Source organism: Lithobates pipiens, unplaced genomic scaffold, assembly GCF_037356315.1.
Source record: "Lithobates pipiens isolate NorthernLeopardFrog02 unplaced genomic scaffold, aLitPip1_a1.2 Scaffold_27, whole genome shotgun sequence".
NCBI classification, from domain to species: domain Eukaryota; kingdom Metazoa; phylum Chordata; class Amphibia; order Anura; family Ranidae; genus Lithobates; species Lithobates pipiens.
The window spans coordinates 133,985,383-134,002,631 of NW_027507788.1; the positions used below are offsets into that span (position 1 = coordinate 133,985,383).

The 17,249-nt window shown below is 44.3% G+C and overlaps 1 protein-coding gene across 1 annotated transcript in view; it reads left to right on the plus strand.

Annotated features, from left to right (window-relative positions):
- LOC143934137 (lysoplasmalogenase TMEM86A-like) overlaps positions 1–16,924 on the plus strand; it is a 49,098-nt gene extending 32,174 nt beyond the window's left edge. Inside the window, exon 3 of the mRNA XM_077457497.1 lies at positions 16,283–16,924. Coding sequence (XP_077313623.1) covers positions 16,283–16,704 — 422 coding nt within the window. The 3' untranslated portion in view covers positions 16,705–16,924. The remainder of the gene's footprint in view (positions 1–16,282) is intronic.
- Positions 16,925–17,249: the final 325 nt, after the last annotated feature.

The following is a 17,249-nucleotide window of genomic DNA, read 5'->3' on the forward strand; positions in this document are numbered from 1 at the left end:
TGATCGTTAAAGTCCACTCCCCCCATAAACAAATTGTAATCATAGATGCAGGCTGGTTTCTGGATTGGGCCTTTTCTTCTGGAGACTTCTATGTAGGTGTCATTATGGATTGTCGTCAGCATGTGGACGTTTCGTTTGTCCCTCCACTTGACAGCCAATAGCTCCTGGTTCCGCAAAGATGCTGTCTCCCCTCGTTGTAGCCTTTCATTGATGAGTTTTTGCGGGAAGCCCTTTCTATTGGCTCTCACTGTACCACATGCTGGGGTGTCTCTCCGGTGAAGATTGCGGAAGAGGGGCAAGCTCGTATAAAAATTATCCACATAAAGATGGTATCCCTTTCCAAAGAGTGGATAGACAAGCTGCCAGACCACTCTTCCGCTGGCTCCAATGTAGTCTGGGCATTCAGGGGGGTGCAGTTGGGAGTCCTTTCCTTCGTACACCAGGAAGGAGTAGATATACCCCGTGGCTCGTTCGCAAAGTTTGTACATTTTAACCCCATATCGGGCCCTTTTGCTGGGGATAAACTGTTTGATGCCAAGCCTGCCTGAGAATTTTACAAGGGACTCATCCACGGAAATGTTCTGTTCGGGGGTATATAATTGGGGAAATTTTTCAGAGAAATAATTTAGAAGTGGCCGAATTTTAAATAATTTGTCAAAAGCTGGGTCATTTCGGGGAAGGCACTGGGTGTTGTCATTGTAGTGGAGGAACCGCATAATCATTAGGTATCGTGATCTTGGCATAAGGGATGAGAAGAGTGGCATGTGGTGGACAGGTTTGGTAGACCAATAGGAGTACAATTGTTTTTTTTTTTGAAAGTCCCATTGAAAAAGTTAGGCCTAAGAAAATTTTGAATTCCTCTACGGTTAGTTCTCTCCACTGAAAGGGACGGGCATAACTAGAGCCAGGGTTGCTTACTATGTGCTGCTGTGCGTAGAGGTTGCACTGGGCCACAATGGATGATAGTAAGTCTTCGGTGAAAGCCAAATGAAAAGAATCTAGCATTGAAAAATCATCGGTGTTCACCTGGACACCTGGCTGGGCGGTGAAGGGGGGGATATTTGCTTCTCCGGAATTAGATTGCAGCCACAGGGGGTGTTGAAGGGCATAGGGAAGGCTGGCATGGCCCCTATTCGAGGTGGACGGCACTGCTCTCGGGGTGGACGGCACTGCTCTCGGGGTGGACGGCACTGCCCTCGAGGTTGACGGCACTGCCCTCGAGGTTGACGGCACTGCTCTCGAGGTTGACGGCACTGCTCTTGAAGTTGACGGCTCTGCTCTCGAGGTTGACGGCTCTGCTCTCGAGGTGGACGGCTCTGCTCTCGAGGTGGATGGCTCTGCTCTGCCATCCACGGTAGTAGGCTGCGGCTCCACACCAGAACGCCTTCTTTTCACGGGCACACATTCCTCTTCTGATTCTGTATCAGACCCGCTGCTTGTAACGGGTTCATAGGCCGAATCCGTATCAGACTGAGACTCAAAGAGCTCCCCGCTGCTCTCGCTGGTCATACTTAGAAGCTTGTAGGCTTCCTCACTAGTAAAATATTTTTTTGCCATACTGGTGGCTGGTGAGGCTGCACTGCAGAGCACTGTGGTGGCACAGGCGGCACAGGTGGGCACTGATGGACACAGGCGGCACAGGCAGCACAGGTGGGCACTGATGGACACAGGAGCCACTGATGGACACAGGCGCCACTGATGGACACAGGCGGCACTGATGGACACAGACGGCACTGATGGGGCACTGCAGTGGCGCAGGTGGCACTGATGGGCACAGGTGGCACTGATGGGCACAGGTGACACTGATGGGCACTATAGTGACTTTGGTGGCACTGGTGTGGCTCTGGTGGCACTGATTAGCACGCAGATGGCACTGGTGGGCACACAGATGGCACTGGTGGGCACAGGCGGCACTGGTGGGCACAGGCGGCACTGGTGGGCACAGGCAGCACTGGTGGGCACAGGCGGCACTGGTGGGCACAGGCGGCACTGATGTGGCACTGCAGTGGCGCAGATGAGCACTGATGGGCACAGGTGGCACTGATGGGCACAGGTGGCACTGATGGGCACAGGTGGCACTGGTGTGGCACTGGTATGGCACTGGTGTGGCACTGGTGATGCACTGTAGTGGCACTGGTATGCACTGTAGTGGCACTGGTGTGGCTCTGCTGGCACAGAGGTGGCATAGGTGATAGATGGCACTATTGTGGCACTGTTGTGGCACTGTTGTGGCACTATTTGGGCACTGCTGGGCACTATTTGGGCACTGCTGGGCACTGCTAGGCACTGCTGGGCACTCACAGTTTTTTATATTATCACTCGATTGTTCTCCTCTCCTCTCACGCTGCATTGGTGTGAGGAGAGGAGACTGATGACCTTCCAATGACCCGGCAAGCCGAATTGTTTACATTTGTGATCGCTCCGTCATTGGACGGAGCGATCACGTGGTAAAGGGCCGCTGCCATTGGTCCTTTACCGCGATCCGTGTTGCGCCGGGTCCCGTGAACTCGGCGAGCACGGATGTTCCGGCGTGCGCGCCCCAGGGGGCGCGCAGGAACGATTCATCGGGAGGCCGTTAATTAACGGCCTCTCAGAGATAGCAAACCGACCTGTAGCCGTTAATCGGCTATAGGCCGGTTATTAAGTGGTTAAAGTGGAAGTAAACTCCCCTATCGTTTTCAGCCAAGGAAGCTGCCATCTTTGCCTCTGTTTATTCTTCAACTGCTATGGTGCTGCACATGTGATTCGTTATGACACCAGCCATTGGATGGTTTGATAGTTTGGCTGAGAGCACAGCCAATGTGCAGTTAGCATTCCCAGCATGCTTTTTTTTTTTAACTGTTTAAATCCATGGGTTTACTTCCACCTTAACCTTCCTGGAGAAGAGATGCTTAAGAGGGGATATGATTGACATATACGAATCCTTGAATGGTAACGCTAGCTTTGGGAGGAAACGTTTTAATCTTGGGTTTCTTAAAAAGATGACTATCAAAGAGCAACACAACTTCACGTGAAACAATCCCCTTTATGATTGGCAGGGTGCCGGTCCAGTCCATGACCTGGGCGTAGTAGAAGATACGGAAGGAAGATTGACCGCACTCCCGACTTCAGAGAAAATGAGCTTTAATGTAAAAAAAAAATTCACAAAAGGCATTTCAAACCCAAGATACAGAGAGACTGCAGCATAGTTAACACATTTAAACTAAAAAAATGTTGCTTTGTTATAACCCAAGATGCACCTTAAGTTAACCCTTAAATACAAAAAGGTACAGCTGAATGTAATAGGTGCCTAATTTATCTGTAGACATTCATTGAACACATATATAAATGACATAAAAGCAACAACAAAAAGATAGTAAAAAAGATGCAATAGAACCAAAACATAATTGCATGTATGTATACATATACAGCAGGTAAAATAAGTATTGATCACTGTTTTTCTAGGTAAATATATTTCTAAAGGTGCTATTGACATGACATTTTTACCACATGTTGGTAACAACCCATGCAATCCATACATAAAAAGTAGGGGTCGACCGGTTATCAGAGTAGCCAATTATTATGGCAGATATTCGGGAATTTTCAAAGAATCAGTATCGGTCAAACTTACCAATATTACGATATTCTCCCCCTGGCGTAGCGACCATTTTTTGGGGGCCCACTATGTAATCGGCCTGGGTAGAGGAAGCCAGGAGGTTTGCAGTGCACTGACTGCTGGCCCAGTGCACAGAGGCACGCAGGACACACACGCAATGTAATTACGTATGTTGCATGACGCACGTCTGGGCACTGGGCCTGCAAACCTTCTGAGTCTGACTGAGTCCTGGCTTCTAACCGGATAGGGCAAAGGCCACCACCCCCCTCACCTCCGACAGTGCACATCATGGAACAATGGAACTGGATCAGAGTGCACAAGCCAGCCAGCCAGCCACAGCAGAGCCAGGGTGCCTGCCAGCAGCCACCCACCCACAGCAGAGAGCCAGGTGAGGCCACCCACCCACAGTCCCACAGCAGGGTGTGCCTGCCAGCCACTCACAGCAGGGTGCCAGCCACTCACAGCAGGGTGCCAGCCACCTAGCCGCATCAGGGTGCACCCTGCCAGCCAGCCACCCACCCACAGCAGGGTGCACCATGCCAGCCACCCACAGCAGGGTTCCAGCCAGCCATCCAACCACAGGGTGTGCCATGCCAGCCAGCCACCCATTCACAGCAGGGTGCACTGTGCCAGCCAGTTTTACCTCATCTGTAAACTCTTCCAAATTTCAATGCAGATGAATGCAGAGAGAAACATTTAGTGTGGTCTGGGACTATTTCTCATCTCAAGCATCCCCAGGAAAAGTGAACAAACTGAATCACAAAGTGAAATACCACTATCCCAAACAACAACAAAAGATATGTTTCAGAATAAAGATAAGTGGCTAAATTTGGATGAAAGATCCCAACTGCTGGACAAAGCAATCACAGGGATGATGGTTACTGATAATCAGACATTTACAATGATGTCTGACTCAAGATTTAAGCGGTTGATGTCCATAGCTGAGCCAAGGTACACACTGAAGAGTGAAAAATATTACCGAACCGAAAATGCATGTAAAGATTCACCAAAAGGTAGTTGAGGAAGTAAAGACTATGCTGCAACCAAAGAATGCTGGCAACGCACTCTCATTCATGACTGACTGCTAGTTAGAGTCAACAGAGTCATTAATAAGTCTCACATGCCACTTTATTGACAGCGGATGGACAAAAAAGGCAAATGGTATTGAACACAAAAGTATCCCACACTGGGGAGTACATTAAATACATTTTTCTAGGCATCCTTGAAGATTGGGGAATAAACAAAGACCAAGTGACTTGTGCTTTGAGACCACGGAGCAAACAGTGAAAGGAATGAGGCTTGCTTAAGTGTCAGACCTCAGTTGCATGGTACACACCCTCCAACTTGGGGTAAATGATGATCTGTGAAGCCAGAGAGCTTTGATTGATTTAGTTGGCATGCTGAAGGGGTGTGCAGGCCATTTCCACCATTCAATCCTTGCCAAGCAGCAACTGAGGTGCATTCAGGAAGACCTTGACCTACTCAAAAACAACTTGATTCAGGCTGTTTCAACACGATGGAACTCAACACTTTACATGCTGCAAAGAATGCTATAACAGAAGCGAGCTCTTAGCATCTATTCAGGTGAGCATGGAGGATATTGTCCTCCTACTGTTGATCAATGGGCCATTGTAGCCCATGTCATTGAGACCCTCCTCATCATAGAAGAAGTGACACTAGAAGTGTCATCCCATGTGTGAGAGTGCTGAAGATGCTTATTAAAGAGAAGGACCCAACACACGTGACACTAAAACATTTAATCAGGTCATGAGGGACAGACTTGCAAAACGCTTTGAGAAGCATGAAGAGAATAAAAATGTTGTGCTGGAATGTCTTGCTCTTCTGATGATGTATTGGCCAAGGCAAAACAATGGCTGACAGAAGATATTCAACAGGATGTGCAGGAAGTTCCTGCAGAAAGGTCAAGTCAGGAAGAGCATGTAACTAATCTGGAAGAGCAGGATTCTGCAAAAACAGACAAACATCAAAAAAGACCAGGGGCAGAAGAGAATCTTCATTGTGGACGAATAGATGCCATGTTCAGCGTTTTACTGGGGCCTTATACGGAGCATTCCTCTGAATCTGCATCTATAATCAGCCTGGATGATGAACGTCATCTCTATTTGAAGGAACAAGTAATTGACGGAAGAAGTGTGGTGATCCTGTACAGTGGGGGAAAGAAAATGAGGCATGCTACAAAAGACTTGCCTCTGATGCTAGAAGATACCTCTATTCTCCTCCTTCCTCAATACCAGTGTTAATTTCGGCAACTAAAATATTTTCATTGACTAAATTAATACTATTTCAGTTGACTAAAATACGACTAAAATGAAAACAATTGAGATGACAAAAAAAACAACTAAAACTAAAATGCGATTTTAGTCAAAAGACTAAAATTAGACTAAAACTAAAATGCCATTTTAGTCCATAGATTATGATTAAAACGAAATTGAAATTTGACATCAAAATTAACACTGCACTACCACATACAAATGTATGTAAAAGAAAAAGTAAGAGACTTTTCTTATTTTTTTTTCTTAATATTTAATGTTGGTAATATATTCAGGTAATATGTGCAATGGCATTACAGAAGTTGTACTTCTGTTTGTCAAAAAGCAACATTTTTGTTTGTTCACAAAACTTGGTTTTATTTATGAAGAGGTTATACTGTATATCACAACGGCTAAATCTGTGTCTGTAGTGCATGTTCAAACGTTAATATCATAAATAATAACGTTATTCATTTTTTTACTCCAGGAGTCTATAATGAGTTTGGCAATTCTAAAGAAATGCTTAAATAATTAAATGTAACTAAATCCATTAGACTTTAGTGCACTAAAATGTACTGGAGATTTTAGTCGACTAAAATATAACTAAAACTATTCAGATGACTAAAATACGAATAAAACTAAAATGGCGTTTTAGTCAAGACTATAAATCGAAATTTGACGTCAAAACGAACTGCTCTGTACCAAGCCTGCATATTTTTAGTGAAGTGGCAGCAATAAATGAAAAGAAAAAAACAGAAGCCGTTTAACAGGTGAACATGCTGAAATGTTATGCTTTCTGCACTATAACATTGTTCTACTTAACTGGGAGAATTTAAGAAAGTGTAGTGTCTAGCTTTTTTCACTGTGGTAGTGATGTAAATGTAATTTTATATCAGAAAAATCTGTGCAGTTTTCCCATCAGTTTTCATGCAGGTAGTGTGAAGAAAATGTAAAATTTTAATAAACATTAACATATTTTATTCCAGATTTTGTAAGAAAATTGTGTTGATTTTTCAAAACTTTAAATGTACAGAATATCAGCACCTGATATTGTCTCTCAGCCTGAAAGGTGGCCGAAAGCCCTGAAAAATATATATTGGTCGACCCCTTATACAAAAAAAACAAAACAAAAAAGTTCAGAAATTAAAATATGTAATAAAATGGAATGACATAGGGAAAAAGTTTTGAACAAATGAAGAAAGGGAGGTACAAAAGGGCATGGAAAGCCAAGGCACCAGCTGAAATCTATCAGTAATTAGAAAGCAATCCTGCCCCTTGTCAGTGCAAACTAATATTAGCTGGATCAGTCTCAACTGATGGTCTATAAAAAGGTGTCTCATTACCAAGGCGTCACACAAACATCTCATGATGGGTAAAAGCAAAGAGCTCTCTCAAGACCTTCGCATTATTGTTACAAAACATACTGATGTCGTTACAAAAGGATTTCTAAATTTCTGATTGTTCCAGTGAGCGCTGTTGGGGCCATAATGCAGAAGTGGAAAGAACATCATCTCACCATAAACTAGCCATGACCAAGTGCTCCTTACAAGATTTCTGACAGGAATGAAAGTAGTGCACTCAGCCACGATGGCCTGTATGCACACTCACCATGCAAGACTCTATTGCTGAAGAAAAAGCACGTTGAAGCATCAAATAGGCTACTTTCACACCGAGACACTTTAAAGTGCATTTTTGCGCTAAAAATGGCGCCTGCAAAGAGCTTCTCCTGTCACACCAGTGTGAAGGGCCGAGTGCTTTCATACTGGAGCAGTGTGCTTGTGGGACGTTAAAAAAATAAAAAAAGTCCTGCAAACAGCATCTTTGGGACGCTTTAGGAGTGGTGTATATGGGCGCTATTAACCAGACGCTAGCAGGGGTTAAAAGCGCCCCACTAGCAGATAAAAAGTGTCGCTGAAAGGACAGTAAATTGTTGCTAAAAATAGCGTTGCTTTACCGCCGACACCCCCACGCCTCAGTGTGAAAGTGCCCTAAAAATGTTGCTGCACAACATGCCTGTGAGATACTGGGAGAATCTGGTTAGATGAGACCAAAATTTTACTCTTTGGATGCCAAATTACACACCATGTCTGGAGGTCAAATGGAACTGCACATCAACAATGCCACATCACCATACCAACAGTGAAGTGGGAACATCATGGTGTGGGGCTGTTTTTCAGCATACGGTACTGGCAAATTTCATGTCATTGAAGAAAGGATGAATGGAAAGATGTACCAAGACATTCTTGATAAAAATTTGCTGCCATCTATCATCATCATCATCTACTATCATCTAGGATAATGAAGATGAAATGAGGGTGAATATTTCAGCAAGACAATGATCCCAAACACAAAGCCAAGAAAACTCTCAATTGGTTTCAAAGAAAGGAAAATAAAGCTGCTAGAATGGCCCAGCCAATCATCTGACGTGAATCCAATAGAAGATCTATGGAAAGAACTTAAAGTGGTTGTAAACCCTTACAAACCACTTTGACCTACAGGTAAGCCTAGATTAACCACTTCCCGACCAACGCACGACGATGCACGTCGACAGAATGGCACGGGCAGGCATATTGGCGTACAGGTACGTCCAATATTCAATGCCGCCCTGCCATCGGGAGCGTGCCGCCGGCGGCGCGCTCCCGCGCTGGTCGGGACCCCCGTGAGTCTGGTCGCGGGACCCCGCGATCGTCTCACGGAGCGGCCGAATGGAGGAAATGCTGTGTAAACAACATTTCTCCATTCTGCCTAGCAACTAGTGACGCTGATCTCTGCTCCATGTGATTGGAGCAGAGATCAGTGTTCACTAAATGAAAGCCCAACCCCCCCACAGTTAGTAACACACCCCTAGGAACACTTAACCCCTACACTGCCACCCACTGGTTAACCCTTTCACTGCCAGTGTCATTTACACAGGAATCACTGCATTTATATAGCAGTGATTACTGTATAAATGACAATGGTCCCAAAAATGTGTCAAAAATGTCCGATGGGTCCCCCACAATGTTGCAGTCACAATAAAAATCGCTGATCGCCGCCATTACTAGTAAAAAAAAAATTATAAAAAATTATTAATAAAAATGCTATAAAACTATCCCTATTTTGTAAAAGCTATAACTTTTGTGCAAACCAATCAATAATCGCTTATTGCGATTTTTTTTACCACAAATATGTAGAAGAATACGTATCGGCCTAAACTGAGGGAAAAAAATGTTTTTTTATATATTTTTGGGGGATATTTATTATAACAAAAAGTAAAAAATAATGCGTTTTTTTCAAAATTGTCGCTCTATTTTTGGTTATAGCGCAAAAAATAAAAACCGCAGGGGTGATCAAATACCACCAAAAGAAAGCTCTATTTGTGGGAAAAAAAGGACGTCAATTTTGTTTGGGAGCCACGTCGCACAACCGCGCAATTGTCAGTTAAAGCGACGCAGTGCCGAATCGCAAAAAGGGGTCTGGTCTTTGACCAGCAAATTGGTCCGGTCTGCAAGTGGTTAAGGCTTACCTGTAGGTCCAAGAAATATCTCCTAAACCTATATGGTTTAGGAGATATTTGCCCGAAAACAGGCACCGCTGTCTACGGCACATGCGCCGTAGACAGCGGCGTGCAGGCGCACTGAGCGCGGCATTCTCAATGATGGAGCTGCCGCGCGTGTCGGCTCCTGTGCGCATGCGCGGGAGTGACGTCATCGCGGCTTCGCCGAATGACAGCGGCGGAGCTGCGAGACCCACCGAGAAGATGGATGCGGCGGACTACAGGGGACAGCGGCGACTTCGCTGGCTCCTGTGTCAGGTAAGTGACACATAATGGACTACTATGCGATGCATAGTAGTCCATTATGCTTTGCCTTTGCAGGGAATGAAAGAGGAAGTAAACTCATCAGGGTTTACTTCCTCTTTAAAGATCAGAGTTCATAGAAGAGGCCCACAGAACCTTTAAGATTTGAAGACTGTGGAAGTTGTGTGGAAGAATGGGCCAAAATTACACCTGAGCATCGCATGCGACTAGTTTCTCCATACAGGGAGGGGTCTTGAAGCTGTCATTACCAACAAAGGATTTTGCACCAAGTATTAAATACATTTTTGTTAGCGTTTCAATACCCTTTCCCTGTGTCATTCCATTTTATTACACATAACTTAATTTCTGAACTTATTTGTTTTGGTTTCTTTGTGTGTATGAATTGAATGGCATGTGGTAAAAATGCCATGTCAATAGCACCTTATATTTACCTAGAAAAATACTTATTTTACCCGCTGTGTGTGTGTAAGTGTATATATATCTAGATATATAATATATATATATAGATATATATATATATATTATAATCTAAAAAAATTTCAAACAAACCAGCCAAACACGAATGCAACAAGCAGGAGGAGAAACATAAATGCGTGGAAATATGCATCCCTAAATGCAAGTGCATAGGTGAAGGCATGGTAAGAAAAGACCAGTCACAAGAAAAATGTATTTAAACAAGATTGTAAGTATGAATAAATGAAAATGGCGGCAATTTCTGGCAATGGCACTGGCTGAATCTGTACTAATTTTGGCAACTTCGGGGTGCGATTTGTGTAGACATCTGTGCAGCAACCCACACAGATGTGTCTGAAATCGCCCCGAAGTCGGATAGACATGTCAGAATGAAATCAGCTGAACTCGCACGATTTCAATCCCACTGTCAGTGTGAACCTGGGCCAAAAGAGATGTTTTCTTGATTTAAACTTCAAACGAGAATGCCTAATGGTTTAAACTTCAAATGGGATGTCACACATTACTATGAATGAACATACTGTATGTTTTTTTTCATGGTGGTGAGTGCCTTTCCTGTTGTTTACCTGTGGCCATCCAACTTTTATTCTGGAGTTCATGGTTCTGCTCATGTTTACTCTTGGGTACTCCATTTATGCATAAATTCCATGTTATGCTCTTTTTTTATTTTTATTTATTTTTCTGTTATAGTTACATAGTATGTGAGCTTGATAAAAGACATAAGTCCATCAAGTCCAACCTATGTGTGTGATTATATGTCAGTATTACATTGTATATCCCTGTATGTTGCAGTTTCAGGTGCTTATCTAATTTTTTTTTTAAACTATCGATGCCCCCTGCTGAGTCCACTGCCTGTGGAAGGGAATTCCACATCCTTGCCGCTCTTACAGTTAAGAACCCTCTACGTAGTTTAAGGTTAAACCTCTTTTCTTCTAATTTTAATGAGTGGCCACGAATCTTGTTAAACTCCCTTCTGCAAAAAAGTTTTATCCCTATTGTGGGGTCACCAGTACGGTATTTGTATATTGAAATCATATCCCCTCTCAAGCGTCTCTTCTCCAAAGAGAACAAGTTCAGTGCTTGCAACCTTTCCTCATAACTAAGGTCCTCCAGACCCTTTATGAGCTTTGTTGCCCTTCTTTGTACTCGCTCCATTTCCAGTACATCCTTCCTTGATGTGTCATGAGGACAAACACTGCAGTTTTGGTTACTGAAGCCCCCCGATTCCCTCATGAAGACTGAGGAGAAGAATAAATTCAATACCTTTGCCATCTCCCCATCCTTTGTAACCAGATGTCCTTCCTCCCTCTTTATGGGTTGCCAATATTGTTTGTCCTCCCTTTTTTACTGTTTACGTACTTAAAGAATTTCTTGGGATTTTTTTTTTGCTCTCCTCCACAATGTGTCTTTCATGTTCTATCTTATTTAGTATGCTCTTAAAGCAAACCCATCTCTCCTCCGTGTTTTTTGTTCCTAAGATTTTATCCATAATGTATGCCTTCTAGGAAGAATTGTAGTTTAGGGAAGTTGGCTTTGAATTTTGAAATTCAGTGTCTTTGTATTCCCCTTATGTTTCCTATTTGTGTGATTTATACTGAAGCCAATTCATCTGTAACCGCTGTTAACTAAATTCCCCGGTATTTCCACATCCGTTATCAGGTCTGTATTGTTGGTAATCAGTTGATCCAGTAATGCTTTATTTCTAGTTGGTGCATCTGCCATCTGACCCATAAAATTGTCCTGCAAGACATTTAGGAACTGGCGAGCCTTAGATGAATGTGTGGTTCCATCTGCCCAGTCTATGTCTGGATAATTAAATTCCCCCATTATAACACTTGCTGCTAATCCAAATTGTGATAGGAGATGTGACCCTCTTTATCCTTGAGATAAAGGGTATACCCTTGAATGTTTGCCAGCCAATCATGAGAGCTGTTGAACCAGGTCTCTGAAATTCCCACAAAATCCAAATCCTCCTCGTACAACAGTATCTATAGTTCACCCATTTTGTCCACCAGTGTCACGTATCAGATAAGACCAGAACTGTGTGGACTGCACAGAGGAAACCAGAAACACATGTAAGTGAAAAATAATGGTGTTTATTTACATAGGTGAAAAGTAAGTGAATATAATAATGCACAACCAACCCAAAACCACAAACAACAATGATATATACAAATATTGGGGAATACCAGAATCGTAACAAAAGCCAGGCCGAGGTCATACACAGGAAGGGGGTCAGCAGATGGGTAAGGATGGGGAACCAACAGGACAGGGCGAGGACAGATGGATGGGCTGTAGAGCAGGGATCCAAGGCAAACAGGAGGGACAGGTCCAGGATGGGGTCAGATATAGGCTCAAGGTCAGGATCCAGGGAGAAAGATACCAAGGCAAGCATGTGTGGGCTGCATTAATTGTCCTCAAGTAACACCTGAGTGCAGGAAGTGTTGTCTGCTCCCTACTGCCAGGATCCACCCGCTAGTGGACGCTAGTACTGCGGCCCAATGGTGACATAACATCAGCAGGGAAAGTCTCTCCTGACAGTTACAAACGATGCCAAATGATGGATCTTACCAGCGGACGGAGCCTTTCCTGACAGTACCCCCCCTCAAAGGAGCGGCCTCCGGACGCTCCAATTGGCTGAAATTGTCCATAGTCTATGGCATCAAACAGAACACTGGATGGGGGTATATCAAGCTGTGCAACAGGCTCTTCAGGCAGGGCATCAAAGCAGAGGGCTCCAGGTCATCGGCAGGGTCTGGGTTGTCGGACTGGGCAGCAGTCACCTTGAACTGGGCAACAGGCACTTCAGGCTGGGCAGCCGGCACAGGAGCTTCAAGCTGGACCACGGGCACAGGAGCTTCAGGCTGGACAGCGGGCACAGGCACCTCAGGCTGGACAGCAGACAGGAAAACATCGGACCGGGAAGCTGGCGCATCGGACCGGAAGGCAGGCAGCAGCTCATCAGGCTGGAAGGCAGGCAGCAGCACATCAGGCTGGAAGGCATCGGACTGGAAGGCCAAGGCATCAGACTGGAAGGCATCGAACTGGAAGGCCGGGACATCAGACTGGAAGGCATCAGACTGGAAGGCCGGGACATCAGACTGGAAGGCATCAGACTAGAAGGCCGGGACATCAGACTGGAAGGCATTAGACTGGAAGGCCAGGACATCAGACTGGAAGGCATCAGACTGGAAGGCTGGGACATCAGACTGGAGGGACAGCAGCGGGACATCAGACTGGAAGGCTGGAAGATCAGGCTGGACAGCAGGCACTGGGACGTCAGGCTGGACAGCAGGCACTGGGACGTCAGGCTGGACAGCAGGCACTGGGACATCAGGCACATCCGACTGGGGCACAGGAACTTCAGGCGGAGACACTGGCTGGATAGCAGGCAGATATTTGGCAGAATCAGGTGGGTGATCAGGTTCAGCTGGCATGCAGGCAGACTGGAGCAGGTTGGTTGGTGTGGAGGCAGGTTGCGTTACTGGCAGGATCAAATGGATAGGAAAGAACTTCCATTTCTTTTTAGATTTAGCTACTGAAGTCCTGTAGGTAGCTGCAGATCTATAGGTAGGGGATGAAGCAGACTGGAGAGAAGGGTTGGAATATCGCAGGGAAGAGGTAACAGTGGCTGGGGAAAGTTCTTGAGGGATAGTAGGCAACGGGAAAGAGGCAGTTGGATTAAAGGCAGGATATGTGGGGCAGGAATAAACAGGGTATTGATATTTGGTGGGGAGTAGAGTGTATTGGGCTGAAACTGAGGTTGCCATAGGTGATGGAGGAAGAGACTCTTGGGCAGGTAGGTATTTGGTAGCAGAGATGGATTGTTGTGGGCTGGCTGTGGCTGATTGCAAAATACCAGACCATGCTAAAAGTAGTGGTTGTACAAACTGCGGGTTACATACTGCCTGTCTGACAAGGGATTGTACAGAATCAACACATTCTACTATCATCTGTCGGGAACAGGCTGTGTAATGCTCAAAAAAGTAAGGGGAATCATCTTCCAGAAGCCATACCAGTGATGTGACCTGATTAATACTGAAAGGGGGAGAAAAATCATCATGGCCCAAACAACAATGATATATACAAATATTGGGGAATACCAGAATTGTAACAAAAGCCAGGTCGAGGTCATACACAGGGGGTCAGCAGATGGGTAAGGATGGGAAACCAACAGGACAAGGCGAGGACAGATGGATGGATGGGCTGTAGAGCAGAGATCCAAGGCAAACAGGAGGGACAGGTCCAGGATGGGGTCAGATACAGGCTCAAGGTCAGGATAGCAGGCTCGGGGTCAGGATAGCATGCTCAAGGTCGGGATCCAGGGAGAAAGATACCAAGGCAAGCATGTGTGGGCTTGCCGGGTATTTATAAGACTGCATTAATTGTCCTCAAGTAACACCTGAGTGCAGGAAGTGTTGCCTGTTCCCTACTGCCAGGATCCATCCGCTGGTGGACACTAGTACTGCGGCCCAATGGTGACATAACACCAGCAGGGAAAGTCTCACCTGCTGGTAGACCTCAGTACTGCATGCCAAATTATGGATCTTACCAGCTGACGGACCCTTTCCTGACAACCAGGCTCCTGGCATTGGTGAACATGCTACATAGTTTAGACCGGTTGCAAATTGTCCTCTTATTGGGTGTTGCGAGATTGCAACTAGGTCTTACTACTATACTTACCTTGGGTTTATGTGCTTTGGTCATCCTACCACCTACCACTAATGCCCCCAATATTACCCTCTGGAATATATTCTGCGCTCACTATTTCTACCTCTGGACCCTCTCCTCCCATCGCCTAGTTTAAAAACCCCTCTAACTTTTTGGCCATCTTTCTTCCCAGCTGATCTGCACTCTCCTCATTCCATCCCTTCTATAGTACTGGTTATCGACTGAGAAGTCGGCCCAGTCCTCCAGGAACCCAAACCCCTCCTTACTACACCAGCTATTCAGGCACTTTTTTACTTCCCTATCTCCCTCTGCCTTTCTAGTGGGGTTCGATGTACCAGTAGTATTCCTGAGCATACTACCTTGAAGGTCCTTTTCCTCACTTTATCTCCCAAGTCCCTAAAATAGTTCTTTAGGACACTGTTATGACTTTCTCTCTCTCGTTCTCTCATTCTCTCTCACTTGTTCTCTCTTTCTCTCGTTCTCTCTAGTTCTCTCTATCATGCGCTCTCTCTCTCTCTCTCTCTAGTTCTCTCTCTTGTTTTCTCTCTCTCGTTTTCTCTCTTGTTCTCCCTCTCTCTTGTTTTCCCTCTCTCTTGTTTTCCCTCTCTCTTGTTCTCTCGCTCTCTTGTTTTCCCTCTCTCTTGTTCTCTCTCTCTCTCTCTCTCTCACTAGTTGAACTGGATCAACCGTTGTCTTTATTTAACCTTATCAACTATGTAACCCCTGGTATTCCCATAACTGATTTCAGGACGTGTAATAACTCCACTTTTTAGACGTTCTAACCCTTTCCCATTCTATTCACAAATAAAAATATGTTGCTGAAGTTGGGCTGAAAGGATACGTTTACCTTTTGCAACATGTTACATGTTCACCAGTAGTTAGGGTGAACATGTAACATGTTCTAGCTGCTGCCACCTCTCCCCTCGACCCCCCCCCCCCATATTGGTACAGCAGGGGATCCTCTCCCCGCACCTGCTGTCACAATTTAAAAACAGGAGACTGTGGTGTGCATGAGCAGGTTGAACAGATCCAAATAGATCCATGTTGGGATAGTTTTAAAAAGGCTGTGTGCCACTGAGCAGGAAGCAGATTTGGGTCAGATAACTGTAAGGATTGGAAAGGGTACTGGCAGAGAGTCTCTGATATTTAAAAGGATAGCTGTATGACAAGTATGCTTGTTATTTATGTATCTAAAATGCAGACAATAGGAGGATGGGGCACTGCCACTGGTTTATGAGCAATTATTTGAGGTGTAAACCGTTGCACTCTATTGCAAGAAAAGGTCATAGCTAAATTAGGGATTTGCATTTTTTTTTATTCCTATAAAGGTACATAAACTGGTTATGTTACAAATATATGACAGACATGATTGTCCCTGTATTTCTTGTTTCGGCCTTTCAGCATAGTTCCAATGTGATTACAGAAGCAAGAATCTGAAAGCCTTTTTTATTTATAACACGCTTTGTTCTTTTTCAGGAATGGTGATGTTTGGATTGGCCCATATCTTGTACACAATTGCCTTTGGCTTCCATCCTTTAAATATTCGTATCTTCATCATCTTCGCTGTCTTTTGTGCCACCTTTTACTCTTTGACTGTCTCCTATTTAAGTGGACCTTTTATTTATATGGTGGCCGGCTACTCGATGTTGATCAGTACTATGGCATGGCGGGCGCTGTCCAAGCTGGTATCCCATGATTTTTCCTGGGCAAATATGTCTGCTGCATTAGGTGCCATATCATTCATGATCTCTGACTGTGTCCTTGCAGTTGACAAATTCTGTTTCCCATTTTCCAATGCGAGAGCTATTGTTATGTCAACATACTACGAAGCCCAAATGCTAATCTCCCTATCAGTAATTAGACCAACTCAAGATGATTATCTGTGGAAGTCCAGATAATATAAACACTCAGGGGTTTGTAAAAACACTTGAAATACATTTTTCAGTATTTGCTGAAAGAGATAACTATACTATTAGGTGTATAAAAGTAAAGGAGAAAATGCAACTTGCAACAACTGACAGTAACCAAAAAGTTATGTTTTTTTCTGTTCAAAATGGAAATTTGGTTGGATTATTGCACATTGAAAATGAATTGCTTTAATAAATATATCCATATTTATCTTTGTATTTGCTCCATTTGACAATGTACTATAATAAAATTAATAAAACTATTATTGTACAAAAATAAAATGTAAGATGTAGCTTACTTTGCTAAAAGGTCCATGTGATGTTGTAGTGGAAGACAATAAAAAATGCATTTTATCATTAGGGATGTAAAGCTCCATCCACACTAGTGTTTTTTTTTAAGCTCCTGGAAGCTGTTATTTTTTATTTTGTATTCTGCTCCTAGAAGCTAAATAGTGTTATCCGATGTGCCCATGCACACTACTTTAGGCTATTTGCATTTTTTGAGCTTCAGCATCTAGGAACAGAAAAAAAAATGT